The 16,641-nt window shown below is 33.1% G+C and overlaps 2 protein-coding genes across 2 annotated transcripts in view; one reads left to right on the top strand and one right to left on the bottom strand.

The window, feature by feature from the left end:
* Positions 1-1,811: 1,811 nt before the first annotated feature.
* por (Protein-serine O-palmitoleoyltransferase por) lies at positions 1,812-7,836 on the bottom strand. The gene has a single exon (XM_085946720.1). It carries the CDS (start codon positions 7,728-7,730, stop codon positions 6,405-6,407), a length of 1,326 nt encoding a protein of 441 aa, XP_085802846.1. The 5' UTR covers positions 7,731-7,836; the 3' UTR covers positions 1,812-6,404.
* Positions 7,837-8,098: 262 nt separating this feature from the next.
* The window catches only part of HERC2 (E3 ubiquitin-protein ligase HERC2), a 71,531-nt gene continuing 62,988 nt past the window's right edge, over positions 8,099-16,641 (top strand). Inside the window, exons 1-5 of the mRNA XM_085946474.1 lie at positions 8,099-8,237; positions 9,814-10,074; positions 12,701-12,860; positions 13,699-13,843; positions 14,864-14,983. Of these exons, the coding sequence (XP_085802600.1) occupies positions 9,817-10,074; positions 12,701-12,860; positions 13,699-13,843; positions 14,864-14,983 (683 nt within the window). The 5' untranslated portion in view covers positions 8,099-8,237; positions 9,814-9,816. The remainder of the gene's footprint in view (positions 8,238-9,813; positions 10,075-12,700; positions 12,861-13,698; positions 13,844-14,863; positions 14,984-16,641) is intronic.

The raw sequence follows: 16,641 nt of genomic DNA on the forward strand, positions 1-16,641 counted from the left end.
CAACCACATATTTTAAAATGTTAATTTGCCTGAAGGAAATTAGCGCCGCAGGCGATTTTTTACGATTAGAGCAAATTTGTGATGTGCGTTTATCTCACTTATCTAGTCGATCCCCAGGCTAGAGCCCTGTCAGCCCCCTTTTTGTGGTGGCAATGATGATTTCCAAAGTTCAGTCCAATTCTCGTCTGGCAAATTGTCTCGATTCCTTTTATTAGTGCCAGAGTCTATGGCCGAATGTCTTCCACTGAGTAACCACTGATCAACGTATTTTGATAGGATCGAAAAGTGTCAAAGGAGTTTGATGAACAAAAGTACCGAAACTGTTTTGGTCTTCAACGAAGCTCTTAATGGGGTAATAATTAGATTCATTTGCGAAAATTCACATTCACATTCACTTGAAGAAGAGGTAATGGAATTCAATGCATATATCAAACGAGATAGTTTTTGAGGATATGTTTTTCATATGAGATGATTCAGGAAAATTAACTTGTACTATGTAAACGCGAACATTGTTTCGTCTAATTGCTTTTGAAACATTAAAAATACCGTGAAAAAAGGTGCCGGAACGCCGTTCCACCGCGTTGCATTACAAAAAAAGCCCTGATTATCTGTATAATAATAATAAATATCTATAAAATTGGGACAGGTTTAGATGGAGAAAATAAAATAAATAGTTCATTTAATCATATAATTAAGTTAGTATATTATGACAAAGATAAAAATATCGGAAGTGTATTTTTGACATGATAACGATTTCGGGATGGTCCCTACGAACCGTTAAGGTAGAGCCGCCCCTGGTAACAAAGTATCAACTTGAAAATAATATTATCCATTCTGTTTGCCATACTATTTATTGATAACGGACTTGCAAGCAGAGTTTGGTATTCTAAAATGACTGAAGAGTATAAATAAGTTATTAGTTATTGTCGTTTTGAATCGACTGCCACATCTTCAAGGGTCCTAGTGTATTATGATATTATACGCAGAAGAAGTTTACTTACTTTGATTGTCACTTCCAATTATTAATAACACAGAACCATTAAATCAGATGAACTCCAAGATACGTTAAAATAATCTGAAACTAAGAATACTCCGACAAGTGAACACGACAGACGCGTCAGTATGTGCACTATAGAACAATGACAGGTCATCCATAGACAACGGTAGGGGTGGAAAAGGGAGGACCAGTCGTGAATGTTTCGGCTTTCTCTTGAGTCGGCAATGCATTGTACAGAACCAATTTCGGCCACATAAGTACTTCTCTGTTTAACACGATTTTCACAACTCAATTGCGATGAGGTTATAGTGCTATCGACCAAATCCATTCCGCGATTGATGTTGGACCTGCCTGGTCTATGGTATTGTTAGTTAGAGTTATCACTGCTGAAAATGTGGCAATCTTCAACCAGATTATTTGGCAGTATGTATGAGATTCTCTGAATGACCAATCTGACTAGCCACATTGGTTGCAGCTATCAAATCTAACAAACTCGGATGTACGCATTAATATTGGTGAGTTACTAACTTTTCCAAAGAGGACAAAATTGAGTGGATATAAATGAAATTTTATTCCTATCATGAGTAGCTGATTTAATTTTTATTTTTGAAGAGAACATTTAGCCATTCTTAGGTCATTGATAATGTAAATTCTATTAATAATATGACAGAAATGGTATATTTGGGATAAAAAAAATTCTTCAAAAAATCAACTGCTGAGGAACACACTAAACTAAATATTTCACAATAGCCGAAATATACAATAAAAAAAAATTAACATTAATAGGCAAATAAAACAAAATGTTTTTGTGCTACATTGATTTATTATTTATTTACAAAAGTATTTTTATTACCATAAGAATTATTTGAATTACAAGATACTATTACAGAGAAGTAGGTATGTATACATTATTTTAATTTATAGAACACATGTTCCATTTTGTGGTAGGTAGTATTATTAAGTAATTAGCAATGTGATGTTTACATCAGCTGTCATGTAAATTTTATTAAAAGGGGTGGATATTAAATGATAAAATTGATCATTAATAATAAGGATCAAGTAAACTTTTTATTCGTAGAAAAGAATTATAATTTATTTGTGATTGTGAATTACTGCAAATACAAAATGGCGATAGGTTACTAAATTCATAATAAAATTAACAAACACTATTTCTGTATCAATAGGATTATAGAAACAAACCTAGTTCTAAGAAAATGAATTAAGATACCTATATATTATTATAGCAACCTGAAATTATAATATTCTTAAGCAAAGATTAAGATGATAATAATTAAGTCTTCGAATCATATCTAATAATATCAATTTGTTCTTGATTCACTATGTGTTCTAAGTATCTACATAATTGATAAATAATATTAATTATCTCAAATGCTTAGCCTAATTGATTTAATGTTATTGTTTCAAGTATTAAATATTAGTTAAAGATGCGTTTTAAATGAGATAAATACATATTTCTAAATTATTCTAAAGTTAATCACAGCATATTCATTGAAAGATTATTTTTCATCATAATAACATGTTAAATTGATTATTAAAAAATAAATACATAATCAGAGTATAATAATAAAATAAACAAATCAAAACAGAACTTTTACTTTGGACAAAACTTGGGTACAAAATCAATGATACACAGATAAAATACAGGAGAAAAACTACTTCTTTTTTTAAAAAATAACGATATTTTCGTCCCTATGCAGTGATATTTTGCAGTAATAATAATAATATACTTAGGTATTTATTCGATAAAAAACACATTTTTTAGACTTCTTTCACTGCCATTTTTAATAATAATTGACCAATTTAATTGTTAAAAATGAAAGTGGAAGTACAGAAAATAATATAAATTGTGTTATTTAATCAATCATTACGGACAACCTGGGACTCCGCCCCCCAACACCCGAGACGGAACGCGCTTTAGAATTTCTTCTGACGCTTCTCATACAATATCAGTAGCTGAATTTTGAATTTTCACGAAGAGAAAATATTATATCATTGTAATTTTCGTAACTCGGGAAAAAAAATTGACAGCCTTCCGACCAAAGATGTTGAATATTCTTCCAGGTGGAGCCTTTTGTGGCGCTGAAGTAAGTTCTAGTTTGACTTGCAAAAAAAGTGTCTTATCAGAGTTTATATGTAAATTGGTGGTCTTTTTTTGCCATTATTTTCACAATATATTAAGGCTCCACGTGTACAGAAGAAGGTTTTCTTCAACATATTATTTGTCTTCGGTACTGTTTTATTTAGCACTAAAAAGTGAATATGATTTGATAAGTATACAAAGTAAATTAAATGATTTAACTCCCTTTGGAATGTCATGCTTTCACAGCCACCATTATAAATTTTCATATTGTTACATACATAACTCCCAAATTATTTTGATGAATGTCATAATTCAATCTGGACTCGGAAAACTTGTGATTCTCACCATGGTAATTTACAGAAAGGCACAGTCTAAAAATATTATAATTATTAGTGATGTTGATTTTAGTTAACGAATTATTAATAAAAACAAATAGCGAAATTTCATAATCGCTTTTTTAAATGTTTCTGCATGTTTGGAATATGCATATTATCGAACATTCCTATTAACTAATAATATTCTTAAAAATACCTACATTAAAAAAAGAAGTGTTATTGGATAATTACATCTAGTTGTGCATTGCTTAAAAGTATTTAAACCATATTTTTCATTGTATTGGTAACTCGCATTTTTCATGAAACGAAAACAATATTTAGATCATTAATACTTTCATGGAGATAAAATAACCTGCAAAATAAATCAATTCATATGAGGGTCTGTAAAAAAACAAATTTAATTCTGTATGAAAGCAACCAATGACAATATATACAAATTTATTGCGGTCATTCTAGCAATATGTACAGGAGAGCCAAAAAACCGAATGAAACATTTATTTTACATGTGGCCAAAGGATTGTTTTTATATAAATTGCATTGAGTGTATGTAATTATTGTAGTTTAAATCTTATATTTCAATCAATCTTCATATTATTAACTAAATACTATTTAAAATGCAGATACGAAAAAATGATGCAGACAGAAAATGAGCAATTGCAATAGCTGTGTGACATCGATTGGATTATGGGTCGTATCCATGCAAAATATAAATTTAGACGGGAATGTTAGATAGGATGCATTGCAAAATGTCAGTGTTATGTTTTATTTGATTTGAATACATATTTTGTGTTCACTTTTTTATGCTGAAGATACAACCAATATATATTATTCTATACCAGTGTAGACTAGACTTAAACCGTAGAACGATATTATTTGTTTTCACGAATTAAATACCTATTTCAATAATAAACCATTGGTATATTACAGTAATGAGAATTATTATAGGTAAAAAATTATACATTTCAGTATCGACTGAATGAGGTTCAAAACGAAAAGATATTTATAATTAATATTACATACAAGAGAAATATGTGAAACTTCAAAATAATACATAATATTAAACGAAAATCTGTGTAGATTATAAGTCAATTATAGATATCAAATTGGAAACCGACTAGTTGTAACATAATAAATTAGCTAGTGATTGGTTTCCAGTGAGTGCATAATATTATTACAAAAATGTTTAGCTATTCTAAAATATTAAACAAAAAGATCATGCACACGTAGCCTCCCGTTATATCAATATTCTTAAAATGATTTCCTATCACAAGGAATATTGTTTAAATCACAGGACACAAATGTTAAGTTTATTACAAAAGTAAATAATTTATTATATAATATCAATAGATGAGAGGTAGATAATATTGAGAACTCTCAATTTGTAATTGGCTGTTTTGATGAAATATAATACTTTTTATAAAATAAGTTTTATAAATTATTATTATAATAATTATAAGTATGGAGACAGTGTTTCTTAATTCCTGAAGTCCAAAGTAACAATATACAAGAGATAAAACCTCTAATATTTATTCTACAAAAAATATTTAAGGTTACATGGTGTCGGGTGCCCGTATGCTTGAAGAGATTATTTTATATCCCAAGTTGATTGCTGACGAAACATGCAGTAAGTAACATTATGTTAATAGTATACATGAGGCGGTTATAACAATAACCACAAAGTCTACAATTCAATATAATATGTGGTAAACAATATTTTTGTGTTTCAAGCGTAAATGTTTGGTAACATTAGTTTAAAATACCTTTAGGCAAAATAAAATTTGAAATATTGGCGTTTATTTGTATCTTTTTAATTTATTCTCATTAAGTTCCTCACAATGGCCGAGCGGTTACCGTGTCGCCTTATAATGTCATGGGTCCTGGGTTCGAATCCCGGGTCTGGCAAATTCACATGTTTTTTTATTTACATTAAAGTGATCAAAGTAAGGTATTTTAAATATATACCTAAGCGTTCGGCCAGAGTGAATGCGCAGGCGCGGGGCGGCAGCGGCTGAGCACTAAGAGCCAGTGTATTGTATGTCCAAAAAAGACGCCTTAGGGAAGACTTTCGATTATCTGCTGTTGCATTAACTGGGGCAGTAAAAAAATACTACATCCCATGCGTCCACGTTAAAATATAATTAACAGAAAATCTGTAGAGGCTGAACAAGTGGATGATGTATTTACAGCAAACTGTAAATACATTTTATATTAAAAGATAATTGGTGAAAACTCAACACCAAAAAATATAGTATTTCCTTCCCTGTAAAAGATAAGTAATGAATGTTAATTCGAGGTTAAAGTCACACATATGATCAATATGTAGATATTCTATGTGTATTTTCATACAATATGTTGTAATGATCTAAAATACTCCAAAATCATACAAATAAACGTCAATGTCTAATTTTATTTTGCATACATTTATTCCAATAAAAGGTTTATCAGTAATACAAAACAAATTAATACACAGTTAACGGTCTCTCATCCAGGGTTGGTGCGAACATAACATGAAAGATTGTGTGTATTGGTGAATTTCTGAAGAATACAGTATTCTTTTACAGGCTGTTCCTTTTTTGAATGCGTCTGTGTGAGTATTTGGCCTCCTCAACTCTGGTTGTGCGTTCTATACAGTTAATTTGAAAATACAATGGAAAAAGAAACTAACATTACATTAAAACCAACAGTTATGCTTGTCGTAAACGTCATTCAACGCACATATTGAATTGTGGACTTATCGGTTTTTGAAAAAACACACATCAATAATTTATTTTCGTTAAAAAAAATTCATGTTAAGTACTCTATTAAGTATTTTGTTGCAGAGATGATCCGATCCGGTCAATTTTAGTTTTATTGCACTGGATTATCAAAAGTCTACTGTACCGTGATCTAGATGTTTCATTTACAATTAAATCCCTACATATTGAATTGATTATTTGTCGTATCACATAATTAGAGGCTGCAAATGGTTTCATCAAATGAGAATGTAAATGAAATATGTGACAGCCGCTATAATGTGACTGGAGAAATTCAATTCCGACCACTTATTCAGAGTATGCATATAGGAATATCCTGTTTCTTGTACAGCAAAAGACGCCTCGAACATGACGCCCAAATATGCAAGATGGAACATTGTCAACAGCATCATCATTAAATTAAATAAAAAAACAAATGCGTCACTACTTTTGTTAACGTGAGCGCAGCTTTTCGAACACGGGTTAACGAGACAGCACGCACTAAATATAGCAGATATTTTACTACGGATTTTGTATTCAACATAAGAAAATGTACCGATGCTCAACAATGCGGCTGATAGTTGAAAATTGAGTCCATGTAATAATGAAGAAATGGAGTAAGTTGCAAATATCGCTGTAAATTTTCCATACGGTTGGCACGTTTTGAATACATAGGTTTTCAGCCATCGGTGCATGGGAATATTCCAATATATGACAACTTGAACGAGGGATCTTGGTATTTCAATGTAAAATGGCTTAGTCACTTCCACTTCCCAACCGCCATCGGTGAGTTCACCAAAACCACCGGAAATCATGGAAGCTTGCGACATCAACGAAATGAAATAATGTGACGTTCTAAAAGATTGAGCATCACGGTACGCGATCGCCCATTTGGAGTTATCCTCGCCGATGTACCATGGAATCAGGCAATTGGAAAAGAACAAAGCTAGAAGCGCAAAGAATGTGTTCACAGCGATGGCTCTTATCCAATATTTACTGAGGTATTTTTTTTCCAAAGACCGGTTGTATTTGTGAAATGAGACCCAGGGGCCCAGAACACAGTTTGCAGGGCACATTATATAACCGGCAAATGCGGCAGGACTTGGAGCGACCGCCATTAGTCCTCTGTCCATATCTATTGCTACCGAAATTACTTTCATTACTGCTAGCATCTGTATGCCTCTTATTTGCTGCCACATTTTTGAATTCACAACTAAATACTCAGATTTCAGTAAAAATGCTATCACCAATCCTGAAGTTATTACTCCTCTGTGTTTCTTGAGGGTTAGTGTCAGAATCATTAACAGTGAATATGATCCAATAGTTAATCCTGCAGTCCAAAGAAATGCGAATCCGACACTGTTGTATAAAAGAAAGCTTCCCAAGAGAAGCGATATATTATGTTTGATGAAAGCCGGTGGAGATGTGTACTGCAGAAATAATTGAAAGGCGACATTTACTACTATAAGGTCCTTGGCGAATTTTAACCCTTCGATGATTGTCGGCTCGCCGCATAGCAATAAGTACGAATAGTCGTCTTCAGAAAAGTATTCCTGCTCGTCCATTTTCAGGTATTTGATGCCTTATCCGATATAAATGGGTCTTCATCAATATTGTATGTATATTTTAGTGTATTTAAAATCAACATCACTTTTGACGTTTTGACGCAGCGCCATGTTTTAAAATCAGTAAATAAACGATTTCCTGTTTGTAGAGTGCAGCACCCTACGTTGTATTATTAAAATAAAAAGCTTTCCTTTAAATCCCGTATTCAAAATTAACATTTTTATTCGTACTAAATGCCTAAAAATATACTAGACTTTTTATAAAAAATAAAAGAATAATTAATATCTATATACCTACCTATAATATATCATTGGCGCTAAGACAACTATCGTGAACAGCTACAAAGCGTACATTTAAAAAGTATATATTCACTTGACAGTTTACCTATATAAAATAAATAAAAATCTGACATTTTAAAACACCCATTTTATTGACCTATAATATATTTAAAAATAAGGAATGGACGCAACGAAGAGGCTTTGCGAGTACTGGATTCAATAAACGAGGTTTGATTTTCTAGATATAGATAACTCTCAATATAGTTTTCCTTTAGAAGATATCAAATAAATAATTAAAAAATAAAGAAGTCAGTCGCCGAAAAGACAACCGCACGCATTATAACATTCAAAATACAAATTTATAAATTAAAATAAATCGATAAGATTTGTATTTTTGCTTAGAAACACTCGACAAATACAAAAGTTGCAAAATAAATAACCAGTTTTACGTTATGTCATATTAGCGCCTAGGCGGTTTTGTAAGTGATCGTATAATGACAATAATTGCTCAACACTTTTGTAATATTATTTGACCGCCTTTATGAATCAGTAGAAAGCATTCAGGCTGTATTGCGGACTCGTGGATCGAATATTCTCCATTTTTGTATAATAACAAATAATTCAGACAATGAAGGCTCCTATTCATTAAAATATAAATCTACCAGGTACCTATGTACCTACACACTATTTTTTTATATTAACTATACCAAATTATTAATAAGAAATTAATATATTTTTATTCATATCAAAATAGCAATCAAATGTCTAAATAAGAGTATTATCATTTCAGTCAGAGAAATAAATGCAGGTACCCTGCCCTATGAAATAGTGTTGTCACACTGTGTGACATTGTGGATCCGGATTGGAACCCCAGGATGCAGATATTAAAAATATATTTTGAGCCATTGCAGGGGTTTTTGTGATGATCCCCTTTTCCTCTTCCCACTCTTAGAACGAGTAAATGGTGAACGAAAAAATCATATGTTTAATTTTGATTGTTTCTCTAATATCTGTATCAACCTATATTATAACATTATTCTTGTTTAATTATTTCAACATTGTGATAACATACATAATCATGTATTGTTATAACAACCATAAAACCTGCTAAAAATTTAATCATACAGAATGTACAAAGATGAATTCAATGAACTGTTTGAAGTGTTTCTTTAATTTCTTTAAAAATGTCTGCAGCAAATATGAGGCTCTAGGGAATTTATTTGTTTATCTCGGGTCGCTTGTTACTAACACTAATAACGCAAGCAAAGAAATAAATCACTGAGTCAACCTTGCCAACAAGTTCGATTTTCGTCTCCAAAAGTGTCTGAAGAACAGGGTTGCCTCTAAGAAAAACAAAACAATTCCTGTGCTCATTATTAATAATGAATGAATCGGAATGTTAAACATTGAGCAAATATGAGATAAACGTGGATATCTTTGAGAAGAATCTTTATGGGGCCGAAGTGCCTGACATGAAAATGCAAAGACTGCTCGATCAATCACAAAGCGGTGATAAAAAAGAAACGAGGAATTATTGTACATGACCTGATACAACAGTTTCAAATTTCTGTGGTATCATATTTGAAATCTATTGTGTGATTGGGGTCCGTCGGTCATCCGAGATTTTTTCCGGTGTCCCGCCGGCTCAATCTCTACCATTGCTCTCAGATTTTCACGGATAGTCAATGGAAGCGTATGATTTGGCAACTAATGTTTAATAAACATTACTTTTACAAAAATTGATACTCATTGGTTTTGGTAGTTCTGTGAATCCCGGATAATAATGTCATTGTGAAATAATTAGCAGATGTCGGTGTCGGAGGAGGAAGGTGCAGGGTGCGAGTGGGAAAGCAGACCCGTGCTGTGGGCGGCTCGTTCGTTAGACGGCCGATGGGCACGTGTGGCCCCCCTCAAAGCTCTCCGTTGCCCCTCTGCTGCATGGCAACTTTACAATTGGATGGTGCGCAACGGTGAACTCCGTTGCATTGCTGATACCTTCGCAATGAACGACGCCGGAGCACCTGCCAGGAAAGCCGACAACGGCAAGTTCTACTGCGGCCTTAAGGTACGTATTGCATTTATTTGAGGAATCAGTGACACATTAAATTTGCTTAATTCTATGAAAGATCCCACCCCTGCATTAAACCATCATAAGTCAAAATTTGTTAAATAGAGAGAATCAGCTTGGATGTTTTCCAACGCCAAATATTTTTATAAAAAGCAATATAAATATTGCATCCTTTTGTATAGTGTATGATGAGTATTTAAATAATTATCTATTGTGTGACTTCTATATCAAGTCGCTGCAGTCATTTCTAGAAAAACCCTCCTCCTGCATTTAGTTTTCTCACTACTACATTAAAATGCCTAAACCCTTGCAGAGCAGTCAAAAAGCATTATTTCAAATTTATACGTATTATGAGGAGGACAAACAGAAAAGAAAGCTTTCAATTCCTCTCAACAATGCCAGATATAGAGTATCTGCTATGACAAGTCAATATACAGAGTATGTGATGTAATAGTATCAGCGAGCAAAAATCACGTGACGTAACAGTGTCAGCGCATGCAGCGCTATGATGTAAAAGACTCCATATAGAAGTTGGTATATACATAATATACTATGAGTGATAACTCAAATCATGGAATTTTTTACTGATGGCGATTTATTTGCGGGGCTGCGAAACATGCAGCAGTGCAAACAGTGGGCGAAAAACACCTATTAAATATATGAGAATGATTTGGTCTCTGATAGAATAGGAATTTGAAGAAGATATGTTAACAAATTGGTGGCACAGTTGGCAGAGTGTGCGTCTATGAAACCGTGGATGCAAGATCAATCCTGGATCCGGAAAAAATTACAAAGGCGAATAACCATACCATTCCACATCAAAAAGTCTGTTGATATAACCTCTACTCTGTGGATAAATTATATATACTGAATTCTCTGAAAAACCTAACCATCACATCAATAACTGAATAATGTTATAATATTAATACATTATATTATTATAATGTATTAAGGCCATACCTCAGTTGAGACACGGTCTAAAAAGATCGTCGCTAGGCGATACGCGGATTGCAGGTCGTGGGTGCAAATGAGGCATGTCAAACCAAATATAATTTGTCTTATAAATCCAACATGTGTCCATTTAATGTTCTGTTTATTGTTTTATCAGTAACAATAATAATATATTCATTGACATGTTTTCTTTTTAAAGTAATTTACACGATTTAAGAATTATTACGGCCGTCGCCATCACGAAGAAAAATGACGTGTTTCCGGCTCTACATTCTCTCTCTGAATGGGAGCGACTGGAGCGAGCGCCTATGGTTGAAAATTATTTGCCGTTTCACTGATGAATCACCTTAATATTATAACCCTATTTTACGTTTTTTAAGGGACTGAAAAAAAAAACCTAATTGGAGGGAAAATGTAAAAGGGGGGTATTGAAAAAAAGAACATTTAAATTTTATGTTTTTAAAAAAATAACGTTTTACTAAAAAACAACTTCAATTTAAATTTTTATTGAAATTTTTTTTGTTTCTTATTAAAAAAATCATGTATATTGTTTTTTTGTCATGTAATTCTCTTTCAAGACTATATAAACATTTGAAAGTGTCATCTTGAATATCAGCAAAGCTTGTAAAGTAGGTTTTTAAACCCTCGATGAACCTCATTGCTTCTTCTTTTGTTGGAATATCAACCTCTTCTTCATCAGACAGTTCTTCAGCAGACAAGTCTGCTGGTGTTAAATGACTGTCAACAATGTCATCCACTTCCACCAAGCTGATGTCATAACATTGGAGTCAAGGTTTACATAATCCTCCAGGGGTTGGTCTGAAATCCTTTCCCAGCCTTCTATAACATCACACTGGATAAGCGCGCGTAACTAGCATATTTTGAATTTTTCCGACGTAAATCGCGGGAAAGAAAAACGTAAATGTGGGTATTAAATGTACTGAAATACATCGGGACTGAAAAATTACACGCAATTACCGGGAACACGTGAATTCCGGGCATGTAAAAACGAGGTTATACTGTACTATCGACCGAATGGTAATTGAATAATGTTACCTTATCATTCAATATTTCAATTTCATTTATTCTCTAATATGATAAATTAGTAACCAAAAGTCCAATAATAAGTCAGTCTGCAATATTTAGGGGGAGTGTTAGTAGTGCTATTGGGGAATCTAATGACGGAATTTCGAAGTATACAATTTATTGAGTACTTACCATTGAAAGTGTTACAATTATCCGTATCCAAAAATAAATATCTTTCACTTCAAAGATAATAAGATAATATATTTTCTAAAGTTTCTGTTTATTATTACTTATTTTTTTGGGAATGTAGTTTGAGAAGTTCTCTCGTAGGTGTATGAAAGACATTATAGAATCACTTTTAAAACAAGATTTTTTAAAATTGTTAGTTAATCATAGAATTTAAAAAATATGTAAGTATGTATTTCACTTTTTAGTTTTTAGAGACGTATTAATTATAACATTTTTAAAGGTAAATTTTCAGTAAATTGTATTTAATTGCATATTATGTTGTAAATCTGTCTCAAGATGTCTCTCTGGCATTGCAGTAGCTTATCGTTCAAGTAGCAGGTGTCATTAGGCTATAATACAATCTGATGGTAATAATGATAACAAGTAAAGGATGTTCAATAATGGTGTGTAATTACAGGCGCTGTCTTGCACATGTTGCGAAGGTGTTTGCGGTCCGACATCCGGCTGCTCATGCTCATCCTGCGCTCGCCTCTCTCTCCCACCACGGAAGCCCCCGCCCCCATCGCCGCCGCCTTCACGATCTCTGCTTGCCTCTTGGCACTGGGGGCCTGAACCCGGTTAGTTGTTACTCATTCACTAATATATAAATATAACCAACAATTATAATTTTTACAGTGGTTAGGTACGTACCAAAGATGTTGAAGAAAAACCTCCAATGTCATTTTGTATTACAGATTCAGTTGTAACAAGTTCAGCATATTTATTTACCAGAGCTGAACTGACATAGAGTGCCCTGTACTATTGTTGCACCATTAAAGGAAAGTTTTTTGTACAGTGAAACATCACATAAAATCGCAAATAACATATAAGTAATCAAAGCAAGATGTTAACAGGCCGCCACTGTCTTTTTGTACAAATGATGCATTCAATGCTGCCAAAGTATAAAATTATGAGTTTAAAAATACAAAAAGTTCATATTACTCCCTATATTCTAGTCGTCACTACATTTTACTAAATACTATTTATTAAACCCAGGGAAAACAAAAATAATGGGGAGTGTGTTACCTTATGGGTGTGGTTGTAAGAAGGTACAATTCTTGAGTATGAAGAAATATGGGATAAACTTAAACACTTGTTAAAGAATGTGTTATTTTCCATATTTACGTCTGTATCATAATATGCATGAAAGTTTGTCACGTAAACGCAATGCGCATTCAATATTGGTAATATTTGAGGACATTCAGGGAACTCTGTATTTCATGTGTTTAATGGCTTGCCCTCATTAGGTCATAAATCAAAATTGTCATCAAAGTTTAGGTCTATGGCGATTGGTTTTTGCATTACTATATTATTAATCTGTTCTGTGATTAAACCAATCTCGTATTTAAACAGCATTGTACAGTTTCTTTGAAATCACTAAATTCAATGTAATCAATTCTTTTCTGTGTAATATAGATGATGCGGCAGTCGAATTATTACTGGAAACGTTAGGTAATGAAATGGTATCCCGCGCTGTTGATATATCAACGACCTGTGGACCATTAGCGGCTGTCAGACGTCATTGCTTGCTCACCAGGCGACATCTTTTGGCGCTCTCTAGGTAATTGTATAATAAAATTTAATATACTACTGTATTGTAACGTTACAATCAATGTAGCGTTATTTTTTATTATTATTAATTAATTGTTGAGTTAACATTTAAGTAGGTACATAATTTTGAAAAACACTTTCTGAGAAAATATATTATAACCAATAGAAAAAATCTATTTTTGAAAATAGTAAGCTACCCCGGCAGGGAATCGAACCCTGCATCTCCTTACCATAAATCCTGATCCCGAGCACAAAAGTAGCTTGATTTAGAAGAGCGCTGATGAGTGGTTATTAAAAGTGGCCAATAGTTAAAATTTGTCGCAATTAGTATGTAGCATAGAGGTAATGCGTGGATGGGGCGTAAACCCGGGAGATGCAGGGTTTGATTCCCTGGGGGGGTGGCTTACTTTTTTCAAAAAACGATTTTTTCTATTGGCTATAATATATTTTCTCAGAAAGTGTTTTTCAAAATTATGTATGTTCAATAATTAGAATGGAACATTCTTAAATCTTGTGAATTATTCGTTGAATAAAAGAAATAGTTAATTTAAGTAGGTACTTGGTAGAATTAAATTTTACTAAATGATGGTATAAATAAATTACATTGATTTATTAGTCCATAGCTATTTCAGTTGTTACACTATTGTCAAGACTACAAAGATATGATTTGTATCTGCTTAAGTATTCAAACTCAAAGATGAAATCCTTCCTCTCTTCCTCCATCAACTATTCAAGAATAATACCCCAATACTTTACTATTTTGGAAACTGTATTAAGTATTTAATTAACTTTACTTTCAAACACATTGTTAAATATTCTATGGTTTGCTTGAATAGATGTTTGGTTAGAGATATTACTTTATTGGTAATGGTCGCTTCTTGGCAGAAAGCCATTATATAATTCAAATAAGGGAAATTGTAGTCCAATACTCAATCCACAAATTTCAGTTATGATCAGGGTTAGTTTTGTCCCTATCTCTATTTTCAATTGTTTCAATCAGTGTAATTATTGAATTCTTAATATTTTTAAGGAATTATGATGCCTCAGAGAAATTGCCTACTTCGACTGAAAGCTCTCAGTGTTGGCAAGTTGAGAAACCTAACCCCACCCTCGCAGAAGCCCTCAGCACCGAAGATACTGAACCTGTCAAGTAAGTCGGATATTAATATAACTGCATGTATTTCACAGGAACACGTAGAGATGTTTAAAGATTTGTCCTCTTCATGATATTATTATGACAGTGTATTTAATATAAGGGACAGGGATTCTTGGAGGCGCTGCATGGTGTACAAATGGTCCATCTAAGGAGCGGACATGAATGAAGAAGAAGTATTTATAAAAGTACTTTTAGAAGTTGCTGGCATACTTTTGAAGGCATATGGATTTTTGTATATTAATATTTGATACTAGAAGATAGTAAGTAGGTAAATGATTTTACATAAAGAATAAATAAATCATTGGCTTGCTATGATAAATCTCCAAACTAATGTTTTTAGTGGAATATGAATTATATTAGCCACATTCATATTATATTACATTTTTTGGACAGATCAAAGACGTTAAAGAAATTTTTCTTGTTTAGAGATGGAACTTACGCTGGGTCTCACATACAAACTCGTCTCGACTGCAACACATTGAATTTGTCAATGTGATTTTGTTGGCATGTAACTAAATGTACTGCCGCTTACAGTAAGATTGCAACCTTTTAGTGTTGAAAAAAAAACAGCTGGTGTCGCATGTAACAATTTTCACCCGACATGCGGCACAGGTATAATATGAAAATGTCGCCTTTCGTCATTCATTTTGGCTTGCTGAGTGATGTCACTGTCCCAGCATCATCTCGCCTATGTGCACGGAAGTTGCGCCCAGTATTGATTTATGACTATATCCCAATCGAGACGATTTTCAATGTGCGACTGGGCGTAAAGTATGAAAGTGAAGCAAACAAAGGTATCTCTAGGATCTCTAATTTTCATACGAACCCTTCATATTTTCCACCATGTTTTTTCTTTTCTCCATAAAAAAATGGCACTGTCGTCAAACTGAAACTTGCTTCAGTGATTTTTATAGGGAAACCCCTAAAGACTCTATCTGGAAGAAGATTCAACATCTTTGCAACAGACTGTTTATTATAGGCATGATTGACAAGTAACTTAATTTATTTCATATAAAAATGTGTGTTATCTTAGTGGCATTCCCACCATATTTTGTAAAAAAACAATTAGGGCCGTATTTACCGTACGGCTAAAGGGGATTTAGCCTAGGGCTTCCGAATTGGTAGGGGCTTTTTGGAATTGGTGCCTGAAAAAATCTTGAAGTGGAGGAAGCAGCGCCGATCTCGACAAAAATAATTTCATCAAACATAATATTGAAATCAAATGCAGCAAAATATAATATGCCATCTGAAGAAATTTCAACAATGCACAAATATATGATACTTCCCATGTTAATATGTACCACAATTGAAGGTGTTGCAGTTCAGTTTATTATTTTTGGAAAGCGAGCTTCGTGAATAGTTTAGCGGCTCATGCTTCAATGAAATCATTTGTCATCAGACCAATAAAATTCGCATGTTGCAATTAAACTCATCCAACCGGAGTAAATTGGCTTTTTGGGGCCCCCAATATGCATTAGTCCAGAACCCATTCAAAAATAAATCCAGCACTGAAAACAATGCTAGTATACAATGTAAAAATTGTGTATTAAGAGCATACTTCAGTGAAACGGCAAATAATTTTCAACAATAGGTGGGACAAAATTTCGGACTCGTTACCAATCGGAGAGCGATAGTCGATAGTTAGTAAAAGA

The sequence above is a fragment of the Rhyacophila brunnea genome, unplaced genomic scaffold, assembly GCF_057557595.1.
Source record: "Rhyacophila brunnea isolate RB1 unplaced genomic scaffold, BYU_Rbru_1.0 scaffold_2, whole genome shotgun sequence".
Taxonomy (NCBI): domain Eukaryota; kingdom Metazoa; phylum Arthropoda; class Insecta; order Trichoptera; family Rhyacophilidae; genus Rhyacophila; species Rhyacophila brunnea.